Source organism: Armigeres subalbatus, chromosome 2 (genome assembly GCF_024139115.2).
Source record: "Armigeres subalbatus isolate Guangzhou_Male chromosome 2, GZ_Asu_2, whole genome shotgun sequence".
NCBI lineage: Eukaryota > Metazoa > Arthropoda > Insecta > Diptera > Culicidae > Armigeres > Armigeres subalbatus.
The window spans coordinates 227,202,853-227,224,694 of NC_085140.1; the positions used below are offsets into that span (position 1 = coordinate 227,202,853).

Below are 21,842 nucleotides of genomic sequence, written 5' to 3' on the forward strand. Positions count from 1 at the left end.
AAAGCACCGGATATCTTATTCAGAACATCCACACAGGCTTGTTGTTGTCAACACACTTTCCGCTGGAAATGAGTCGAACTACTCATCATGCAGAATGTTTATCAAATCAAAATTAGCATGCGAATAGCCTTGGCGGTTATATCAGAACCCATCACTGATAGAAGACAATGAAGGATGAAGAAATGGGAAATACCGAAAAATCGGATGATTCTCATACAGGAAACGCAGATCGTTTTAATTGGTGACTGTCGCACCGACTCCCGAACGGAATTCTCATTTTCCTTCACGCACTTTGTCAGCACATCGATTAAAGATATGAGCACAGCACGTTACGGACGTACTCTGGAGTAAAATTCTCATCGATCGATCTGCGCGAAACGGTGCCCTTTCCTCATTAAGAATAATACATTTTTAATGCATTGTTGATCGGTTTTTTATGATGGATATAGACATTGATATTTGAAAAGATTTATTTGAAAAGAGTTAAAAGTCGGAGGGGCAAACCGTGTAAAGTTTTGGACGTTTTGTCTGACGCAATCTATAAATAAATACGCTCTCTGTTAGCTATCACACAGAAACTAATGAATATGCGAGACAGGATTTAGATTTGACTTAAAAGTGTCCGCTTTATTTGGCAAACCATCATATTTAGATGTTCAGAATGAGACCACATGCACCAAATACCCACCATTTTGCCATTTTGCAAAAACAGTTTGTGGCGTTCTATTCCAGGTTCCACAAACTGATCCTAAAGTGGCCATGCATCTCTAACAAACCTGCATTCCGAGATATTTTCGCAAATTCGTCAATGGTTAGGAACGCTCTCTGCCAACTACCACCAAAAGAACAAGTAAAATTCAGCTGCGCCCTTCTACTAAATGGCGGTGAAAACATCGTCGAAAAGATCTAATTTTCATGAAATTAGTAGCAAAAGTCAATGTTTACGACTATCGCCGCTACAAAATAACAATATCAAAATATGGCGCCCACTTCTGTCAAATTAGTTAAGCGCACTTCGTAAAAAAAACGTATTTCCTAACGAATTGTTGCATTACAAGGCATTATGTATTTTATACCAACCAGCATTTCTTAACGCACTGATGCATTTTTAAACGCATTACAATTTCATTCGCATTTGAAGCGCATTTGTGCATTTTTTGAAGCATTAAATAATTTGGTATATTTTTAACGCATTTTTATCAATACGTATTTTGGATTCAGCTAAATTTCACAGTGATCCGCCCCTCGAGTATCTTTTACTCAAATTTTGAGTTGTCCCGTTTTTAATGAAAATGAGTCGGATTCGACTCCATTTTGAGTAGTTCATTTTTAGCGTGTACCTTCTCTCACACTGCCTGTGGATAGCATTTCGATTTTCGGCTGAGTGTATTTTGCCTCCGCTCAAACCGCTGTCAATATATTCTCGGAACATTAAAGCTGAGTGGTGACATTGGAAGGATTGGGTGGAAGTGGGAGAGTGAGAGATTTACCAAGACTCTCCTTGAACATAGTCCAGGGTCTTATTCAGGGTATTGGCATTTATTTGGGATAGAGTCCCAATTTAAGCTAGGAACCGTTGGTTACAATGTACAACACAATATTTTGGCAAATCGCGCGATCGTTCTGCTGTCCGAAACAAGAGCCAACACGCACTGAACTAATTAACTTTATTACCGGCCGCGCAATGCAAAACACAAAATTTCGGCAAATCGCGCGATCGTTCTGCGTTCCGAAACAAGAGCCAACTCACACTGAACTAATTAACTTTATTACCGGCCGCGCAATGCAAAACACAAAATTTCGGCAAATCGCACGATCTTTCTGCGTTCCTAAACAAGAGCCAACTCGTACTCTTCACGGAAATATCTTTTAAAGTTCAACAGAAATTCTTTAGAATATCACGAAATTCTTTAGAATATTCACGGGTAATTATTTCGAATTTCAACGGGAAATTCTTTGGAATTTGCTTTGGACATTGAAACACTTTTGGAACTTCAAAAGAAAATTGTTCAAAACTTCCACGGGAAATTATCTGAATTTCCCACCGAAAATTTAGCGAGTTTCCAGAAAAGCCTTTGCAGTTTTTATTGGAAATTATCTTAAAATTTCTTGAGAAATTTACCAAAATTTTCTATTCTTCGGAACTTCCATCGAAAATTGTTCGAAAATCCTTGAAAAATTCCACAGGAAATTCTTTGAAATTTCCACTCAAAATTATTCTTATATTACAGAGGAAAAATTTCACAATGTCCGCAAAAAATCTAAAACTACCTATGGAAAATATTTTGTTTTTTCACGGAATTTTACTCGGAATTTCAAAATGCTTTGGACTGCTTCAAATTTGAACCGACATGGAACATTATAGGTTATAGGTCTCAGATTTAAAACACCGGTGCGCCGATGCAAAAATATCGGCGGCATGGCGTATACCTCTAAGAGGAACCGAATCTATCAAAAATCCCATTAGATCAAAGAGAGAGGATCAAAATCAGATTAAGTCCAAATTAATCAAATTGATTGTTGTTCTGTTAAACTTTATTTAGTTTGATATTGTTCTGTTTGAAATTTGATTTTTGTTGTTATATTTTAATACTAACACGGATTTTAATAAAGGAATTACTTATCAAGTGATTGATCACCATATTATCTCGTAATGTGTGATTGTGTACAACAAACATGACATTTTTTTATTTTGGAAGGTCTACGTAGACTAAGGAGAAGGGAGGTGTTTAGGAAAAGTCAACGAAAGTCTTCTAGGGAGGAGGCAAGCTGTTGCGAAGCGATCTAATTTTTGTAAGCAAAGTTATGAAAAAACAAAAATGCCCATTATTGATATTTATTTATTTATTTATTTACTAGCGAAAGAAACCCAGCTTTGCCCGGGTGTTGCAAATGTCACAATGTACTATTTGCAGCACCGCACTCTAGATCAATATCCGTGCGTTTGTTTTGTTTTCCTCAACAGCTGGCCTAAAATTAAATTCTATTTTTTTTATATTTCCCCTTTAAATTCATTAACTTTTTGTATATACAAACCTTGTGAATCTCAAAACGAATCGATTAGGGAAAAAATCTTGCAAATCGGTCAACCCGTTCGCGAGTTAAATCGTCAGGAAGGAAATCTCAACTAATTTTTATTATATAGATTTATTGTTATTGTTAAAAATCGATTCGAATCTGATTCGATCTCAATGACCCAGGAGGGATCATCTAGCTTAATGAGCAGAAGATGGTTCAATAAGTCTTTTGCTTAAGTGCTTAAAAATGTTTTTTAACCATCGATATCTTTACAATTCATAATATGGCGGCAAATTCCTCTGTAAGAAAAAGAAAAAAAAAAGAAAAAACTAAAATGCTCATTATTGATATTGATGTTATTCTTTAACGTGTTTATTGAATTTGCCACGATTAGTGCCATATTTTCAAAAATTTATTGTTAAAAATCGATTCGAATCTGATTTGATCTAAATGACCCTGGAGGGATCATCTAGCTTAATGAGCAGGAGATGGTTCAATGAGTCTTTTGCTTAAGTGCTTTAATATGTTTTTTAACCATCGATATCTTTACAATTCATAATCTGGCGGCAAATTCCTCTGTAAGAAAAAGATAATGATAGTTCAGTTGATATATAATAACGATAATCATGAATCTATTCTAAAAAAATAGATAATTAATTGCTAATGATGTTGTAGATAAAAATATCCGTTGTAGAAGTTGCATGGGTCACATCACTTTTCACGAATCCCGATCTATGTTTCTGAATACCCCACCTATGGCCCAGTACCTGAGGTATTTTCGATCTCTAGTAGCAAGAATAACCACACACAAGTTTTTCCTTCGGATTTCCGGATAAATTGACACGGTTGATCAAAGCGACGATGGTGCGTAGTTCGAGTTTCAGGGGCATTCTCGAGTCCCTTCGAAACCCGCAGAGGGTTACGGCAAGGTGATGGTATTTCGTGTCTGCTATTCAACATCGCTTTGGAAGGGGTAATACGAAGAGCAATGTTGCGTTCACACTCGCATTACCCGATTTCGGAACGAAGTATAAGTTTACTAGCGTTAGCCGTAGTATAAAACTGCACAAAATAGATATTATAATAGGCCACAAGGGCGTCCGCTTGCAAATGCACAACCCACCCGGAATTATCTTGCCGATCAGGACCAGATACGACACTTCCGAAACACATCTAACTGAGAGAGCAAAGCCGAGCCAAGCAGTATGTACGATACAGTGATCAAGTGCAGACGGATGCATGACCAGCACCGTCAGTGCATTGACGTGTGGACGATTATAAACTGAGGGTAAAATACAATAGTAGGTACTCCGTGGTCGCACTAGCCAACCTATTTAACCGGACCCTACTTTTACAGTTTCCTGACAAGCAAAATCTCACCAGATACACCGGTGGACTGCTCGAGATCAATACTCCACGTGTGTGAACGACGGCGATTAGCTACACGTTGTAGTTCTATGGTAGGCGTTAATATGATCCTCCACACAACGGTCATAATATTTCGTTCTAATATGTTACAGTGATCGCATGTCCCAGTTGGCTCTGGTGAAGGTCACTTAAAGCTCGCGGAGAGCAATCTATTGTGTCTGTGGACTCGCTACTCAGGTACCGCACAACACGCACGATCGTACGGACACTTTTGATACCCCAAGGCCTTCTACCACGGCATAGAAGTGAGTTAATGCACATTGATTGCAATGTAGAATGCAAGATCTGATCGGTTGGTGCCATCAGGGCCTTTTTCTGTTTTCCATAATCTCCAATCTCCCGCATCGTTGGACGGTCAAGACTGTAACACATCAGCACGTCGCACGACGGCAACGTCATTAGAAGCCACCACGCGGGACTCGCTCGAGAGACGGTCACCGGCCGCTTCAATCCAACCAGTGCAGAAAGAGTGCATGCATTACGAGAAGCAGAGCGGGGAGCAAGGGAGGAAGCTCATCGGCGATCGCCGTCCGTCAGCCGGATAGTGTGAAGGCACCGAGCCGAGCAGCATCCACAATAGCCAGAGTGACGACGGCGGTGTAACCCGTCGTTCCATGCAAGCAAGCGGACAGCGTAGGCTAAGTCAAAATAGATGGGCCCATCGTAAGTTTTGAGACAATTGTGCATGTACAGACACCTCTAGAAATAGGAATATTAGCATGCTACTATCGGTGAATAATTAGGCTAGGAAAATCGTTGAATCAATCAATAAATGTAAAATCTGTAAGGGTGATCGAGTGTTAGTTTTTTGTTGTGGCGAGCTACGTGGCTTGGCGACTCATGAGCTGTTTTCATTGAGCTAGTCGACCAAAATTAACAGCAAGGATTAACACGAGTGGCACAATTTTCAATAAGACCGTCCAGCTATTTGGCTTCGCCGACGACATAGATATTATGGCACGTAACTTTGAGAAGATGGAGGAAGCCTACATCAGACTGAAGAGGGAAGCCAAGCGGATCGGACTAGTCATCAACACGTCGAAGACGAAGTACATGATAGGAAGAGGTTCAAGAGAAGACAATGTGAGCCACCCACCGCGAGTTGGCATCGGTGGTGACGAAATCGAGGTGGTAGAAGAATTTGTGTACTTGGGCTCACTGGTGACTGCCGAAAATGATACCAGCAGAGAAATTCGGAGACGCATAGTGGCTGGAAATCGTACATCCTTTGGACTCCGCAAGACACTCCGATCGAATAGAGTTCGCCGCCGTACCAAACTGACAATCTACAAAACGCTCATTAGACCGGTAGTCCTCTACGGACACGAGACCTGGACGATGCTCGTGGAGGACCAACGCGCACTCGGAGTTTTCGAAAGGAAAGTGCTGCGTACCATCTATGGTGGGGTGCAGATGGCGGACGGTACGTGGAGGAGGCGAATGAACCACGAGTTGCATCAGCTGTTGGGAGAACCATCCATCGTTCACACCGCGAAAATCGGACGACTGCGGTGGGCCAGGCACGTAGCCAGAATGTCGGACAATAACCCGGTGAAAATGGTTCTCGACAACGATCCGACGGGCACAAGAAGGCGAGGTGCGCAGCGGGCAAGGTGGATCGATCAGGTGGAAGATGACTTGCGGACCCTCCGTAGACTGCGTGGTTGGCGTCGTGTAGCCATGGACCGAGCCGAATGGAGAAGATTCTTGTATACCGCACAGGCCACTTCGGCCTTAGTCTGAATAAATAAATAATAACATGCTGCTTACTCGTATTCTTTATGTTCGACATGAAATCGTCGTCAAAATTGGTCCTAATAAGATTTTATTGCCCTTAAACTTCTGAGGTCGGTGTAGGGCAGTAAGCCCATGCTCATTTCGTATGACCGAAACAGATAAAACAATCGCCTTAATGTAAGCAATTTAAATGAAAATCAGTACTATGAGCACATGAACATTTTAACCCATCCACTGGCGCATCCACCCCGCATGATTTCAAAATCAATTTTTTGCGAGTGCTTTAAAAAAATCGAATTTCTGTACAACAAAATGTTAAATTAGATAACAGTCATCGATAGTCAGTAGCAGATAAGCTAAAAATTTAGGACGATTATTAAAATAGCAAATGCCATCGTTTAAGCATAGGGGAGCAAAAAAGTCCAAATTTGAATCACTCTAATGGGCAATAAATAAATATCAAATTTCCACAAATAATGCAAAATAACCACAAACAATCAAGAATTTTCCACAAAACGAAATTAAATTAGCACTTTTAAAAGCAAAAATTGCTATTACAAAAAAAAAATTTCATAATGCAATAGATAAACATAAAATTTCCACAAATAATTTTCCATAAACAATTGAGAATTTTACACAACCAGGGAATCAATTTTTTTGGAATGCGCCTGCGAAACAAGCGACAAAAGAGAACCAACGACAAAGCTTTGTTTTTGTCGGAGATAATAATGACAAAGATCCGAAATTTTTTGTCACCAACAAAAAAGAAGACAATCTTGTTGTTAACTTTTCATCCCGTTATTTTGCATTATTTCTAGTGAAAATCTCGGTTTTATGCTATCATAGTTTTTGCTTTTATGGAAATATTCGAGAATCGAACAATGATTATAAAATTAGCAGCGTATTTTCGGAAATATCAGAGCATGCAAGGCAAATGATTCTTGTCATATTGTGTTCGGGTTCTGATAAAGGTTTGTCGCTAGATGCGTTTGTCGGTAACAAACTCTGTTGATGACAAAGAGTATATTGTTAGGCGTTGCTCGAATATTGATTCCCTGTACACAACACAAAAATAAATTAGCAATAATTCCAAAATTGCAATTATAAAAGAAGATTTTTCCATAAAGAAATCAAAATGTTCCACGAAAAAAATATAAAATTTCCATAAATAAATCAATCAATGAACAATTATAAATTTTTTCACAAAATAATATTTTTGCCATAAAAAATAGAAAATTTTCCACAAAATATTCAATAAAAGCAAAAAAAAATAAAAAAAATATCATTAAAAAAACAAATCAGTGTTATTGCTTTTTTATGTTTCGTTATGAAAATTATCATATTTTTGATTGCTCTTTATTGATTTTTTCGTGGAAAGTTTAAACTTTTTTGTAGAAAAAAAATTAAAACTTGCAATTTTTCATTGCTAATATTGATTTATTTTTGGAAATTTTGTATTTTTTCCATTAAATAAATGATTTCTTTATGGAAAAATCTTCGTTTATAATTGCAATTTGCTTTTAAGTGTTTTTTGTTTTGTGATAAATTCTTTAAGGAAATTTTGCATCATTTGTGGAGATTTTATATTTATTTATTGATTTCTTGATTGGCAATTTCCTATCTTTTTATGGGAACTTTAAAATATTTTGGGGGAGTTTTTTATTTTAAATCTTTTGAGCAAACAACAAAAAACTGTTTTTCATCAAATTGGCACCTAATCGAATGATTTCTTCGATACAGATCAACAGTTTTTTTGCAAAGCTCAGCATCATGGAGCATTTCCAGTGCAAAAACTGCAAGCTTTTCAAAGTGCGTGTTTATATGTAGTTTCTCAACAAACGAAAAAAAAATCATACATTTTCGATTAAAATTTTTTTTCCTTGTTTTTGCCTAAATACGTATTTTTGGACGACGATTCAGAATATACAAAAAAATCATTTTGGCCAAAAATGTCACATATGCAGTTTCTCAACAAATGGTTCATATGTATTTTGTGTGGAAATACACTATGCATTGGAAGCCGAGAATGATTTCCACCCAAAAACATCCTAGGCCCGGATTGGCAATCATACGCCTTTACTCGTAAGACTAACTGGATGGCCAATGAATAATAATATTATTTGTCAATTTCCTTTGTTTATCGGCTAGAATACTTCTACTATCTAAACTTCTATTTGATGTGAGCCGATTTCAACAATCTTTGCAAATTTCCTAATAATTGTGTTATGATCGATTTTTGAAGATAAAATAGAACATGTTGAATTGGCATTGCACTCTATGCATCCAGCCAGTAAAAGTCAATACGTCTTTGCTCAGTAAATAGAATGCTTCGCAAAAATCTTTTCTACCGGTAGAAGAAAACGTGAGAAAATGGCTGAATGATTCTCGCCTCCAACTTACTAATCGATTCCATGACATATTTAACACCTATTAAACCTGCGAATCCGCCGAAAAAACAAAAGCAAAACGGATTCACGCGACTTCACATGACTTAGTGTGTTTTATAGCTGATCTTCGGTATGTGTGGGAAGCAATTTGACAAATTTTTAACAGTTCGAAAAAGTTGTAATAAATGGACAGTCATAACAACGACAACGACATGGATTCCACAGATATGATCCCAACAGTGTGTAAAGTCAGGTATTGTGAAGCGCGAACTTTATTTGCTTTGAGCATTAGCACAGCGTGCACACTGTAGTGAAGCTATAAAAGAAGTCTGCAATGTGGATAGCATACTAGTTCAAATTTTATTCAGTGCCATTCCTTCCGTTAGTGATTTACTTTCAGCACATTTTATTTCTTGAAGCAAATGGGTTTCTAGAAGGGGGAAACAACTGCATGAGTGAATCAGAAACAAGATCTTCCGGCAGTTTTCAACCTTTTCGGACGAAAGTGATCGCAACTGAAAGCACTAGAAATACGAAAACCTGTTCATGTGACAGAATTTAACAGTGAAAAACCGAAATGTAAGTAAAACCGTAAACGGTGCTAGGCCAACGACAATGAAGATACCATCTAGTGCGTACTATCATATACCTACAATTGCTCGCAACATTAGTAACAATTCGCCATCATGATAGCGTATTTGCATACTTGTGTGATCTAAAACACGCCGTTCATTTCAACCGGTACGTGACCAGATGAGTGTTTCAATTGCGCGCTGAGACTTATCCGTCTTTTATGCCAAGGGTTAGTTGGTTTTGTGCCGGCCAAGTACATCAACGCGGATCTAAATCTGATTGCACCTAGTAATAAATCCGTCAGTTTGCAATCGCTGTATTACAGAAAAAAGATGACATTTTGAAGTGGATTTAATGATAGCTGTGTTACATGTGAAAATCAACGAAAACTTCAACTCAAACCAATAAGTCGAGAATATAATACCATTGAAAGAGAATATGATGATGAACACCAAAATTAGCAGTGATTGTTAGACGCAAAGTGTACTAGAATGAATATATGACTAGTGAATATATGTAAGTGTTAAGGCTCTTTTGTTTATGAATGGTACAATACTATTGTTGGAATATTAAAAATGAAATGGACTGTAGCGAAGTACCAACGGCAACAATGTAGTTTTTAAATGAGAATCAAATTTGCTGCTGCTAAGTTTCAAGAATACTTATCCAAAAAAAATATGGGGAAAACGAACATAATTTATTGAGTTCCGAAAAAAAAATCGTGGCTTTTTTTTTGCTAACTTAGAGCATAAAATCTTTAATATCATTCTTTAAAAATGATTTTTAAAACAAAGTTACTTTTAAATTATACAGTAAGATTTGTCCTAGAGCATTTTATAAGACAATATTAAAAAGATTTGGGAAAGCCAAGCGCTTAAACTCGCGGTTACAAAGCAAGATCATGGTGTGGTAGTTCACGGTCCGGTCTAGAAAATTTTCGTATAGGAAATTGTCTCAACATCTCTGGGCATAACATTGCAGGGATTAGACGAAAGGATTGAGATTGGCAAACTTTTGTCCAAATTAAAGAAAGCATAACATTGTTTAAAATAATCCGGAACCATAAAACGCAGGAATTATTCAAACTTTTTGTCCTTATCATAAATCTCAATCCCCCATGGACATTGGCGATGTCCCGCGTTTTTCGGGGGATATTTCGAGTATGCTGAAAATGCCGTTTTCCTTCTGCTTATTTTTTATGTGAGCTTTCATCATGGGTAAGGGCTTGTTTAATATTACGTAATGTAATAGGGGGTGGGGGGGTATTTTGATTTTTAGTTACTATTTTCAGTCAAAAGTGGAGTGGGGTTCTTCAGTTAGCCTTGCGAGCAAAGGCAAAGAATTGCCAATCCGGAAATAGCGAGGTCTATTATTGGTCCGGTCTAGGATGTTTTCGGATGGGACACATTCTTGATTTCCTGGGCATAATGTAGCCATTGTACTACCAAGTCTTGCAATGGCGGGCTTAGAAAAGCTGTCAATTAATAATTGAGGAAATGCTAATAGAACACTTGAAAGTTGAAAAACATGCCAAATTACAATTGGAATGTAGAGCCATAGAAATTATGTCCCCCCTCGTATTTTTTGCCAAATAATAAAAATTCGAGGGGACAGCAATAAAACTTTCGGAAAATTTTGAGGATTTTCAAAACATTATTTAACAAATCCGAGGAGTGTTTTGATTTTTTTCATTTCAATATTTATGTTTTATTATACCTACAACCCCTTTGACCTTACGGAAACTAATATGACATAATTTTTATTAAATATTTGTAACGGCCTAATACAATACATGATAACTCGTTATATCGTACTGCCAAAACTGAGATTTTTTTTACAAAAATATCAAATTTGTTTAGGATGGGCGGTAGTTATGATGATTGTTACGAGGGAGTGGGGGCTCTTGAAAACAACGTTTTTCGCGTTACGTAATGTTTATAGAATTTATTGGTCGACTAATGCTGGCTGCAGATCGACAATCTTCTTCTTCTTCTTCTTATTGGCATTACATCCCCACACTGGGACAGAGCCGCCTCGCAGCTTAGTGTTCATTAAGCACTTCACAGTTATTAACTGCGAGGTTTCTAAGCCAGGTTACCATTTTTGCATTCGTATATCATGAGGCCTACACTCAGTGCAAAAAATTCTGCTCTTTGATTTTACTCCATCTGAACGATTTTATAATCTTAGCTAAGTAAGTGTAACTCATAGAGGGATATTTGAATTTTCTAAATGTCATGTCAAACTATTGAAAAAATGCACACCAGAGCCTCAGGAGCGCGCACACTGAAAATACACTGGAGTGGAGTTTGACATGACATTTAGAAAATTCAAATATCCTTCTATTAATTACTTTTACTTAGTTGAGACTATAAAATCGTTTAGATGGACTAAAATCAAAGAGCAGATTTTTTCGCACTGAGTGTAGGACAACACTGTGCCCAGGGAAGTCGAGACAATTTCCAATCCGAAAATTGCCTAGACCGGCACCGGGAATCGAACCCAGCCTTCTTCAGCATGGTCTTGCTTTGTAGCCGCGCGTCTTACCTCACGGCTAAGGAGGGCCCACTGATCGACAATTTATCAAGACTAAAAAGAGGTTTGACCATTCCCAAGAGGAACTATCCATAAAGAAATCAGAAACATGCGCCGGTCCGGATGTCGGCGGCAACGGCGTGGGTCTGCATCGCGATAAAAATCTTCGAGTTTCCATAGAAAGTTCTTGGCGATTTCCGCGGGAAAGTCTATGTTAAATTACCTCGAGAAATTAACTCAAAAACTTAACGGGAGCTCTAATTTTTATGGAAAGTTCTCCAAAATTAAAACGGGACATTGTATGGAATTTTCAAGGCAAGTTGTTTTGTAGGTTTTTCTCGGTGAACACCAAACTGAGTAACGGTGATTAAACCAATTAAATAAATTTGGAGTATCAATGGGAAGTTTTTGGGTTATTAATCGGGAAACTCTACGAAATTTCCAAGGGAAAATTCTTTGGAATTTCCACTTTCCATGCCCTGCCAATTCTTCCCATTTCTATGAATTTGCACCGACGTGAAAAATTGTAGGTCAGTGGCGTTACAGGATTGAATAAAAACGGCGCTCCGATGCAAAAAAAAGTCGATGGTTGTGGCGCACACGTCTAGAAAGAATCGAGCTCACCGGAAATTCCATTACTAGACTTCCAAATCTGGTTTCAGCAGCCGAAGACAAAGTATTAAATTTGATTTTGTTTCAAATTGATTTATGTTCTGTTTGAAATTTGATTTTTGTTGTAATGTTTGTATACTGAAATGGATTTGAATAACTTTACACATGATTGATGTCTATGTGCATATATAATGCACAATATGTACACCTGTGTTCAGAATAATAGCAGCGGAAGCCGTTTTTCATACAAAATGGTCAACTTTGACAAGCTGTAACTTTGTACTCCGATGACTGATTGTGCTGAAATTTTGGCAGTGAACTACAAATATGTTGAAATTTACACAAACTAAGTATATTTTTTTTTAAATGACGTGTTTAAAAATTACGCACTAGGTCAAATTGTTCAAAATAATAGCAGTTTTTGTTTGGAAATATCAGGAAAACTATTGATTGGAATGTTATCAATTTGAATTCAGGTTTATAATTAAATTTATAATTAAAAAAATACAAATTGTGGAATTTGACATTTGAATTAGCCAATATATCAAAAATAAAAACTATTTTTTTAAATAAGTTGACCTAGTGCGTAATTTTTGAACGCGTCATTCGAAAAAAATGCTACTTAGTATGTGTAAATTTTAATATATTTGTAATACACTGCCAAAATTTCAGCTCAATCGGTCATCGGGGTACAGAGTTACAGTTTGCCAAAGTTGACCATTTTGTATGAAAAACGGCTTCCGCTGCTATTATTCTGAACACAGGTGTGTAATATTTTGTAAAATTTGTGGAGAGGGGTTCTGAAAAGTCAACTACGGTCTACTAGGGAAGGTGGTGAACATATGGAAATTTGGTCTAAATGGACAACCGGTGAAAACGGCCCAGGAAATTTGGCATATTGCTATCAGTACACCAAACCAGCAGATGTTAGATTTTCTTTAAATTCTCTATAAAAACCTACCAAAATTTGTGTAAGAACTTGTCTCATACAATGTTTGTAGAAAAATCCAGCAATTTACCCAGTTCCTAAACATTTTGTGGGTAGATTATTGTTGGGTCTAGTGAGTAGAAAATATTTTGGTCAATTTTAAATTCGAAATCAGGCAATATCCTTGTCGATTTATATATGAGCACATATAAATTGCTAGATGCAATCTAATTAGCATTTAAATTTTCATTCTCCTTGAAGTCAATTCATATAAGAATATAGGAAAAAAATATTCAACATGTTAAAATATATCATAAACTGTATAATGTATTTGTCCCATTATAAATAACATGATCTAATATCAATAGTATTCGCATAAGTTTTGATTTAATTTGAGTTGTTTAAATGCTATCGTGCGTGCTCACTGCTGGTAGAATGCAAAAATAAGGAAAAAAAAACAATTAGCGCTCCATTTCTTTGATTTGGATTAGTTAGTATTGTTATGGATAAAGGAGAACAGTCCAAAATGCACCCCTTAAGCTTTTTTGATGTTTTCACCAATATAAACAAAAATATCAAACCATTTCAACGTGTAGATGCAAAATTTACAAAACTAGCAACAATTCACAATCAAGGATGTTATCGATTATTTAGTAATCTGCGTTCGATCATTTAGTATTTTGTCAATAACTCAATCCAGAGGCAAAATTTTAAAATGAGTTGTATGATGAACTTATAGTGCGAAGGTTTTTCTACTACTCTGAGAAACAGGTCTATCTTTGAATTCCACTATTAACCCTTTATAAGGCAGTGGCAACTATATTGCCACCAACAAATTATATGTTTTTCTATTTATTAACAATATAATTTCCCATGTAGTGGCTTTATTTGTTTCCTAGTAACACCCTAGATGAATTTGAGCCATGAAAAATTTCAATGTCAACTTGAGAACAGTTTTTTTACGAACAGATTTTAAGTTTCGAGTGGAAAAAGGATTTTCAGTTAAAATTCGTTAAAAAAAACGATATATTTTCCCCCATTTGTATTAATTATTTTGAATCTCCTGTGTTAGATTATTACGTGATTAGCGTGAAAAAGCTTTGCCTATCTGTATATTTGGTTTTTGGATTTTTGACGAAATTGTGTTTTTTCCCAAGGTTATCCGTCTTGGAAACAAAATCGGAAAAAAAATCATAAAAGAAAATCATAAAAAAATCTTGGTGACAACTATATTGCCACCAATGTTGTCCCGCTTGACGGGCAGTGGCAACTATATTACCACCAATTTTTTAATGTTTCTGAACTGTTTAATGTATAACAAACATACATTTGAGTTTAATACCATGTCAACATTGTGTCCTATTGTTGTTTTGGTTAATTTATTGTTTAAATTCGTCTGCCTTATAAAGGGTTAACGAAATTAAGGAGCCAATTGCAGTAACTCATACTAAATGATAACAAAATTTCAATCATTTAGTATAAGTTACTGCTACTAGCGCTATAGCTCCGTTATTAGTGAAATTCAAAGAACGAACTGTTAGACAGAGTTGTAGAAAAACCTTCGCACTAGAAGTTCACCATACAACACATTTTAAAATTTAGCCTCTGGAATGTGTTATTAGCAAACTACTAAATCTCGCTTAACTTTTCAAAAGGTCCTAAGTAACATTTTTTTCATGATTTAATCTGAATAATGCAATCAACATATTTCATGTTAATCTGTTGATTGCAATACTCAAATTAAATCATGAAAAAAATGTTACTTAGGACCTTTTGAAAAGTTAAGCGAGAAATGATAAAACCCAGATTACTAAATGATCGATAACATCCCTGTTCAAAATTATCTCCTATTCCAAAGTTTTGTCAAAGTTTTATGACATTCTAACGCATTTAAAATAAGTTTAAAAATGGGCCTGGGGCAAAACGTCCGAATGGTGGTGAAAATGGCTCAATTACATGTAGAATAATGGTAAAATAATGGTTGTTTGTTTTGTATTAATGGATTGATCGATAATCTTGATCGACGGTTGAGGTAAAAGATTCGCCAATCGTTAAATTTATGTGAAAATAAAAGGATTTTGCTTATTTTTTCCATTGCAGATCAGTAATAAATAACTACACAGTTAAAAATTCTAAAAATTACACGCTATGAAAATATTTGAACCCATATTTTTATGTTCAATAACCTCTAATTTTACATTTAACTTTTTCTTGTTCGTAATATTGAATGCAAGCTCCATAATAACAACGACCTGTAATTTAAAAAAAAATTGAAAAGTAAGTCGAATAAAACGGAGCCTTTCTGTTACATCATATATGCTGTAACATTTTTATACTGAATACTAATGAATTATAATGGAAATTCGTTCAAAAATGTTCTACAAAAGATTACATGAGTGAGGCCATTTTGCCCCGTGGGTGTGTTATACACTGTTCTTCGCTTCATGATATAAATTCAAGAAGCAGTAAACCAGCCACCTGGCACGACGCCATGTTTCTGTAGCTAACATCTCAGTGTAAAATCATGATGGTATGTGTTTTGTTTACAAACATCACATTTGATTCTCATTAGGATACAGAACTGTCAGTGGGATACGGTCGCGCAATAGACCAATGCAAATTCTAACATAACCTCACTTATTTTGACAGTTTACAGTTACCTAGCCTAACTCCCGACTTGTTTACAAGGTGTTAGAAGAAAAATCGATGAGGGGAAAATTAAAATTCATATTTTTTGTTAAAAAATTGCTGTGATCCAAGTATTTTAATAATATTCTTTGCATTCAGCATGAAAGGACATCTACATGCGAATAAAATGACCAAACAAGTCCTGGTGAAATAGCTCTGTGAACTGTCAACCTACGTCATCTTGCACTAGTCTATGTTGGCTGCAAAACAAACCTATTGGGTGAGATAGGGATGCCATCGGGCTGCAGTAAACATGTACGGTATACCCCCGCTGATCCGACAAATTTATGTCCGAACTATCGAGATCTTTCTCGTCAATATTACTGTCAAATCCATACAAATGAACCAAAACAAACTCACAGAACAAATTTGAAACCATAATAATGCTGTCCAATGAGCAGCTCGAAGTAGCTCGAAGTTGTTCCCGTCCTGCTCGTTCTTTTTTGTCAACAAATGGGCATGAGCAGGACAGGGAGAAACTTCGAGCTACTTCAAGCTCCCATTGGACAGCACTAATGTGTTTAAATGGGTGTTGATTGATACTTTTCAATCCGTGAAATTTCGAATTTACAAGTCGTCGGACTAGCGAGATCCGGATGAGCGGGGGCATACTGTAATTATTTCAGTTGAAAATAAGAATGGACGTCTAGCCAGGTTTTATTTTACTCCCCACCTAGGATAGGATGAGACTATTCAGTTTTTACTGTTTTTTCCTCAGTCGGTTGCTTCGACGTGGTGGTGAACAGTGCTTCCAAATCATTTTTATGCCAAATCCACCAAATAATTTGTTATTAAATTTGATATTTTTTTGTTCATTTCCTCCATCATTGATCGTAAGATGTTACCTACTAACAGAAACAAGTTTTTACGTGACATTAGATAAATTTTAGAGTGAAAATGGTTAAAAGTGGTCAATGATGCTGTAAATCGCGTGTTTTAAATTAGCATAACATTTGAGAATCATGTAGGGTAAAATGCCCAAAAGTGGACCCCCTAGTAGCGGAATTATCGACAAAGTAATTTTGCGTCAATCAAGTTCTGCATCTCCCTTTTACGAAACATACATAAAATCCTCAAATACACGACGCTATTCGTTAAAATTAATATTTCAAAGTCTGACTGATTATGCTTTATAGTAGACCCCCGGGGGTCCATAATAGGAAATTGCTTCCGTATGGTCGACACTTCAATTGAACCATTTGTTTGAAAAACTGCAAAGTCTATTTTACACAATTTCGAGAAAACAACAAAAAACTGTTTTGAACAAATTGGCACCGAACCTTTCGATTTCTTCGATACAGATCAATAAATTTTGGCAAAACTCAACACCCTGGGACACTTCCAGTGCAAAATCTGTAAGCAGTACACACATTACTGAACAAATTTTTTTTCATTTTTTGCCAGAATACGTATTTTTGGGAAGAGGATTCAAATATATAAATATCTCATTTTAGCCAAAATGTTACATACGCAGTTACTCAAACAAACGGTTCAATTGATCTTCATGTTCCATTTCAAGATGTTCTGCTTCCCCTTGGACCCCACGAAGTATTCATATAATGGACAATCTGGTGTTTATTTTAATCATATAAAATTGTAAAAAATCATCTATTTTTGCTTTCTATGGCATTTTCAAAGCATGTAATCAAATCATTAAAATATAAGGCAGGTTCTCCCGGTGGAATTTTATTGAAAAATTTTCATATTATGCTGTAATGATCCAAAATGGCTGGAGGGTCTACTATTGGCCATTATACCCCATATATCACTTACAGTACAGCATAAATTCAATTTACACAAAAATTCAATAAAAAAAACTCTTGTATATTTTTTATGAATATCAATTTTATGCACCATCAACACAGCCAAGTTAACAATAAGCTACAACCAGAAAACAAATCTGGCAATCATTGTATGAATTCTTGGCATATACAATTTTGTAGGCTTTTTATACAGATATTGTATTAAAATAATACAAATCTATATTATTCCAATACTATTATTATTTTATTTATTCAGACTAAGGCCGAAGTGGCCTGTGCGGTATATAAGAGTCTTCTCCATTCGGCTCGGTCCATGGCTACACGTCGCCAACCACGCAGTCTACGGAGGGTCCGCAAGTCATCTTCCACCTGATCGATCCACCTTGCCCGCTGCGCACCTCGCCTTCTTGTGCCCGTCGGATCGTTGTCGAGAACCATTTTCACCGGGTTACTGTCCGACATTCTGGCTACGTGCCCGGCCCATCGCAGTCGTCCGATTTTCGCGGTGTGAGCGATGGATGGTTCTCCCAACAGCTGATGCAATTCGTGGTTCATTCGCCTCCTCCACGTACCGTCCGCCATCTGCACCCCACCATAGATGGTACGCAGCACTTTCCTTTCGAAAACTCCAAGTGCGCGTTGGTCCTCCACGAGCATCGTCCAGGTCTCGTGTCCGTAGAGGACTACCGGTCTAATTAGCGTTTTGTAGATTGTCAGTTTGGTACGGCGGCGAACTCTATTCGATCGGAGCGTCTTGCGGAGTCCAAAGTACGTACGATTTCCAGCCACTATGCGTCTCCGAATTTCTCTGCTGGTGTCATTTTCGGCAGTCACCAGTGAGCCCAAGTACACAAATTCTTCTACCACCTCGATTTCGTCACCACCAATGCAAACTCGCGGTGGGTGGCTCACATTGTCTTCTCTTGAACCTCTGCCTATCATGTACTTCGTCTTCGACGTGTTGATGACAAGTCCGATCCGCTTAGCTTCCCTCTTCAGTCTGATGTAGGCTTCCTCCATCTTCTCAAAGTTACGTGCCATAATATCTATGTCGTCGGCGAAACCAAATAGCTGGACGGACTTATTGAAAATTGTACCACTCGTGTTAATCCCTGCTCTTCGTACATATTACCCTTTTCCAAAGCGATGTTGAATAGCAAACACGAAAGACCATCACCTTGCCGTAACCCTCTGCGGGTTTCGAAGGGACTCGAGAATGCCCCTGAAACTCGAACTACGCACATCACCCGATCCATCGTCGCTTTGATCAATCGTGTCAGTTTATCCGGAAAACCGTGTTCGTGCATTAGCTGCCATAGCTGGTCCCGATCGATTGTATCATATGCGGCTTTGAAGTCGATGAATAGATGATGTGTGGGCACGTTGTATTCGCGGCATTTCTGCAGTACTTGGCGAATGGCGAACACCTGGTCCGTGGTGGTGCGTTCGCCCATAAAACTGCCCCACGAACTCCCTTGCAGTTGGTGCTAGTCGACGGCATAAAGTTTGGGAGAGTACCTTGTAGGCGGCGTTCAGCAATGTGATTGCGCGGTAGTTGCTACAATCCAGCTTATCGCCCTTTTTGTAGATGACACGACACCTTCCATCCACTCCTGCGGCAAAACTTCCTCCTCCCAAATCTTGGTAATGACCCAGTGCAGCGCTCTAGCCAGTGCCTCACCACCGTGTTTAAATAGCTCTCCTGGTAGTTGGTCAACCCCAGGGGCTTTGTTGTTCTTCAGCCGGCCAATCTCCTCCTGGATTTCCTGGAGATCCGGAGCCGGTAGAATTATGTCCTGCGCGCGTTCTCCCAGGTCTATCACCATACCGCCATCTTCGTCTGCCACATCGCCATTCAGGTGCTCTTCGTAGTGCTGCCGCCACCTTTGGATCACCTCACGCTCGTTCGTAAGAAGGTTCCCGTTTATGTCCTTACACATATCAGGCTGTGGCACGTGGCCCTTACGTGAACGGTTTAACTTCTCATAGAACTTTCGTGTGTTATTAGCGCGGTACAGTTGCTCCGTTTCTTCACGGTCTCGATCTTCCTGCTGGCGCTTTTTCCTCCGGAAAGTCGAGTTTTGTCTGTTCCGCGCCTGTTTATATCGTGCCTCGTTCGCCCTCGTGCGGTGTTGCAGCAATCTCGCCCATGCTGCATTCTTCTCTTCCACTAACTGCTCACATTCGCCGTCATACCAGTCGTTTCTCTGATCCAATTCAAAAATTGTATTAAAATCTTCCGAAATTGTATATGACAAATTATTATACAGTTTCTTAAGGTTCTTATGCAAATTTGTATTAAAATCTGCCATCTGCTGGTTGGGTGTACCCTATCTGAAAATGTGCCATCGCCGAACAAAGTAATTGATTGTCATTTTCACCCAATCAGCCACCGTACGATAATGACAGAAAATCGGTACGATTTGTTACGACTTATTGGCACATCCTAGCCTAACTCCCGACTCGTGTGACTTTACTTAGGATACCAAATAAATACACTAGGATCGCATTTCACGTGAATAGATTTTATCAATCTCTGCCGCATTTTCCACATTTTTATAAATACCACTTGATTTTTCTTTGATTTTTTTTTGTGTTTTTTTCGTGTAGTCAAGACAATGTTCCAATGAATCCAAATAATCAAAACCCAATCGCGTAAATAGTAAACCCAGTGTACAATGCACCGCTTTCGAAGTAAGGCACAACGTGAGGAACATCCAACTGGTAGTCAACCATTTCAACTTTCAATTAAATGGACAATACATGCATATTGCATAGTAAGAAACTATTTAAAAATTGGTAAAGCGTTTAAAACCTTGCGTCATCCAAGCAATATTTTATATACTGTAAGTCGTGGGTTCGAGTCCCATTGAAGGGAAAGTGATTTCCTCCAATACATTTTTCAACCCAATATCTTCCACATAATGTACATATTCACATATGAGTTTTCACAACATTGTATTTTTTTTTATGTTTAGCCTGATGTATCAAAAAAAATCGAAACCCTGATTAATTCACCTGGCTGTAGCTTTGAAACACGATAATAAAGTTTTAAAAAACAACCTAGCAGTAATGTTACCTTTCTCGTAAATTGAAGAAATAAATTTTGGATCTTCAAGGCTTCTCATAAAATCGTTTATGGAGTGAACATATAGCTTTTTCGTAATATCTCGATGTACGAGAAAGACAAAAAGAACTATAACCGCCCAAATAATCCACCTAGCGGTAATGGTGCGTCTATCGTGCATTTTTCAAAATAGTATTTTGATTATAGTTTTTGAGCACATAATCCGATAATACTGGCATACTAGCACACAAACATTCAATCACACACATGCACACACGCACCCACAGACACCCACTGAGTAGATTTGTTCATAACAATATGGATATGGATCTCCGAGCCTTTTAACAAAAACTATCTATATAGCCTCTTAGTGTACGAGAAAGGGGAAACAATAATCTATTTCTTAGAGCAAATGGTAAACTATCTAATTTCTTCAGTTATACGCTTATATCGAGTGTTTTGTAAATTATTATCTTTTAGCCAATGATTGATCGATTTATATCCATTAAATATATGATCATAAACGATCTCTCACAACCTCAGATATTGTGCTATGAAAAAAAAAACGATAATGGAAGAGCTCCTAAAATCAAAGCAATTAAAGTCATCTATATATGATGCAGTTTGCGTCAACATATTCGTTTATCACCCATCCCCACTCAGACGATATAGATATCAACAGTTCACCACATGCTCGGAATTACCCATCACGTTTGCATACTATCTAGTTAGATGATCAATTAAACCGACTGCTTGAAACCAAAGGCGTGAAACGAAAAAGCAGAGTTATCAATGAAACAACACGGTTCGAATTTGTCATTGCAAACGATTGCCATACAAATCAGTGAACGTACTCACCACCACTATTTTATTGATACACTGATGTCCAGCCGATTCAGCAGTACATAAACAATTTGGTAAAACGATAGAACAATGCTGCTGGCAATACATGCCTAAATAGTGACGCGTGTCTAGTGCGGGGTCCAATATCACTGAACGAATTGAAAAAAAAACTACATTATTCTTCCCTTGGGATTATTATTGCTCGTTTATAACCTTGCATAACGGCAAAGAAAAGCATGACATCTAGACGCAAGAAATCAGCT

General features: G+C 37.4%; 1 protein-coding gene and 1 long non-coding RNA gene across 3 annotated transcripts in view; both read left to right on the forward strand.

The window, feature by feature from the left end:
• The first annotated feature begins 4,217 nt into the window (after nt 1-4,217).
• LOC134215966 (uncharacterized) lies at nt 4,218-4,660 on the forward strand. The gene is made up of 3 exons (XR_009980399.1): nt 4,218-4,319; nt 4,376-4,478; nt 4,539-4,660. It is a non-coding gene; the product is annotated as an uncharacterized LOC134215966 (long non-coding RNA).
• Nucleotides 4,661-8,884: 4,224 nt separating this feature from the next.
• The window catches only part of LOC134211806 (sodium/hydrogen exchanger 9B2), a 48,206-nt gene continuing 35,248 nt past the window's right edge, over nt 8,885-21,842 (forward strand). Inside the window, exon 1 of one of the 2 annotated variants that reach the window (XM_062689067.1) lies at nt 8,885-9,149. Coding sequence is in view for 1 of the 2 variants with exons in the window: in XM_062689065.1 (XP_062545049.1) it covers nt 9,643-9,659 (17 nt within the window). In the remaining variant the exon portion in view is untranslated. Of the gene's footprint in view, nt 9,150-9,346; nt 9,660-21,842 lie in introns of those variants that run through there. The other variant, XM_062689065.1, reaches the window with a different exon arrangement.